Source organism: Aplysia californica, unplaced genomic scaffold (assembly GCF_000002075.1).
Source record: "Aplysia californica isolate F4 #8 unplaced genomic scaffold, AplCal3.0 scaffold00555, whole genome shotgun sequence".
NCBI lineage: Eukaryota > Metazoa > Mollusca > Gastropoda > Aplysiida > Aplysiidae > Aplysia > Aplysia californica.
In genome coordinates, this window is record NW_004797825.1 from 345,559 (window position 1) to 348,307 (window position 2,749).

The window sequence follows — 2,749 nt, forward strand, 5'->3', positions numbered from 1 at the left end:
ATTCAAGTCAGCCTTTATTCTAAATTAGAGGAAGGAGGACAATTCAGGAACGATCGGCGCAAGAACTAAAATAACGGTTTTCAACACGAGAGTAAAAAATGTACTGCTCTATGAATCGCAAACATGGAAACTTGCAATACAAACTTTTATAAAGCTACAAGCATTTGTCAACAGCTGCTTAAAAGTATCTTTAAAATTCAATGACGGACACCATAGGAAGTTAACAACTATGGGAGCAGACAAATCAACAGTCAATAGATTTAGAAATCAGCAAGAGAGAATGGAAGGGGATTAGACAGACCTTAAGAAAATCGAATACAAGTGTCACGCATAAAGTTTTAATTTGGAATCTTCAGGGAAAAAGAAAGAGGGGAGGGCCTTCTTGCAGGAGGGACTTAGATTCGGACCTAAAGCAGATGGGATGCAGATGGACGCACAGAGGTGGAGACTATAGCCCAAGATAAAAGTTCAGAGGTAGAGACTATAGCCCAGGATAAAAGTAATTCGAGCGCTCCTGTTTGTTGCCTGTACCATGGCAAGTGGTGAGAAAGGGTGATTACGATGTAAAAAGACAATAGGTTAACAATGAGGATAAATTTTTAAAAAGGAATCCACTAACCTTTGCTGTACCCTCAGCATCGTAGATATGGGCAGCATAAGGCGAGCATTTCTGGCAGAGAAGTTGCTTGACGTAACCATTGCATTTGTCCCAGTCGGAGTCTGTTGCTCTTGACTTTATGTAATCGTACTCTTTGGCCAGGTCCTCGTCATTGTGGGGTCTGTTAGGATGGCGCAGAATCGAATTGAATTCAAAGAAAATAGTGAGGAAAGAAAAAGAACAGAACAGAAAAGAGGGTCAGAAAGGGGGTGGGGTGGGGTGGGGGAGGGTGTTACCACTTCTGCTTATCCCCACGTGTACAGAATTTTTTAAAAAAATAGATTTCAAAGCATTTGACCCTCATATCAAGATATTTCAAAGGACATTTCAAACATAGGATTGACACAGTTACATTTCATAAAGTCGTAGAATAACATCTCACATGCAGCTGTAGCCAAAATGACACTTTTAGGTAACAAAAGAATAATAAATAATAATAAAATAATAATAATAATAATAATAATAATAATAATAATAATAATAATAATAATAATAATAATAATAATAATAATAATAATAATAATAATAATTATGTATCAGTGAATCAGCTTTCAATTCCTGTACACAAAAAAACAAAAATATGAACGTCAAATAATCACGGTAAGGTACTACCGTTCAACGATCCTTCAACAGGAGAATTCATCATGTTCTTTCACTGTGCTTTGCTTTATAGAAAGATGATATTAATGGGGTTTTTTCTTCATAGCATCTCAGTTTCACTAACATTTTGGCTGGATTTCAGCGAGTATTTGCCTTTTACAAAATCCATGCCAAAACAATAATAATTCTTCCCATATTTAGCACCTACTCTTCCCAACCGTGTTGTATGGTGCCGAGACCTGGACAGCATACCAGGGCCATGCTAAAAAGCTTAATCATTTCCATATGAAGTGTCTCAGGAGAATTTTTGGCATCGAATGGCAGGTTAAAGTACCAAACACCAAAGTTCTCAAAAAGGGCAAAAGCTGAGAGTCCGTTTACTAAGCTCAAAAGGAGTCAAGGTCACTAGGCTGGCCATATCGTAAGAATGCCTAATTTCAGAATTCCAAAGGCAGTATTTTATTCTGAACTGTACTCGGGGAAACGTAAGACTGGCGCACCAAAAAGGGTTACAAGGACACCCTGAAAATGCGCCTGATGGACTGCAGCGTAAAAGCTTCGACATGGGAGAGCCGAGATCCTGACAGACTCAGTTGGAGAGCAGCAGTCATAGTGGGCAGCAAGTCATATGAGGCCTCACGAACAAGAAATGTGGAAAACAAGAAAGAAGTTGGCAATCTGCGTACATCCACAAGGGGAAGGGCTGCTTTTGATTGCTCAAAGTATGGCAAACGTTTTTTCTGCCAGAATTGGTCTCATTGGCCACAGCAGTAAAGACTTAGATTAAGAAATTTGGGGATTTCATCAAATTGGTTGCTTTTGTGTCTTTACATTGATTTCTCACTCACGACACTCGGCCCATATGTAAAATGTTTCTAAGTGCCAATAGATTGTTTGATCCAAAATAAAAATGCTTCAGTACGTCTAAGGACGTAAAACGTAATCTTTAATGTAGTCCATGTAACAATCGTTATACCACAAGGGGGTAAACTAGAACGACGACCTGCAGGTTTACAGTCCAACTGTTGAAAATACTGCTGATTTGACACTGTCTTGGGGGCTGGTTAGCAGGCGCTCTGGTGTGGTTTGCTCCTACTTTTCTATCAAACATCTATTCTCATTATCTATCCTCCTTTTTATCTATGCATGTTACTCTCTGGTAACCCCTCTAATCATCGGTACTTATTTAGACCTTATTGTGTTGCAAGACCATAAAACTCTTACTAAATCTCTTTTTAAAACACAAATTTTTACCTAGGAACAACGTAACCCAAAGTCCTGTGTCAGGGGGAAGAAGAAGGAAGGGCGACAAAAGAACGAAGGCAGAGACGGCGCACCAAACAAGAATCACGGTGACTCATATGCAAGATAGAGCAGATACCGGTACCTATAATATATTTCCTTGTAATGGCAACAGAGCTTGCATCTCCTATAGGTACCCAGCTATCAGTTACCCATACTCCCAACCCGGGGAAAGTGAGAGGGGGGGGG

At 39.5% G+C, this 2,749-nt stretch overlaps 1 protein-coding gene across 1 annotated transcript in view; it reads right to left on the reverse strand.

Annotated features, from left to right (window-relative positions):
• The window catches only part of LOC101846760 (HHIP-like protein 1), a gene marked incomplete in the record, with an annotated part of 35,355 nt that overhangs the window by 30,057 nt on the left and 2,549 nt on the right, over nucleotides 1-2,749 (reverse strand). Inside the window, 1 exon segment of the mRNA XM_013087187.2 lies at nucleotides 620-779. Within this exon segment, the coding sequence (XP_012942641.1) occupies nucleotides 620-779 (160 nt within the window).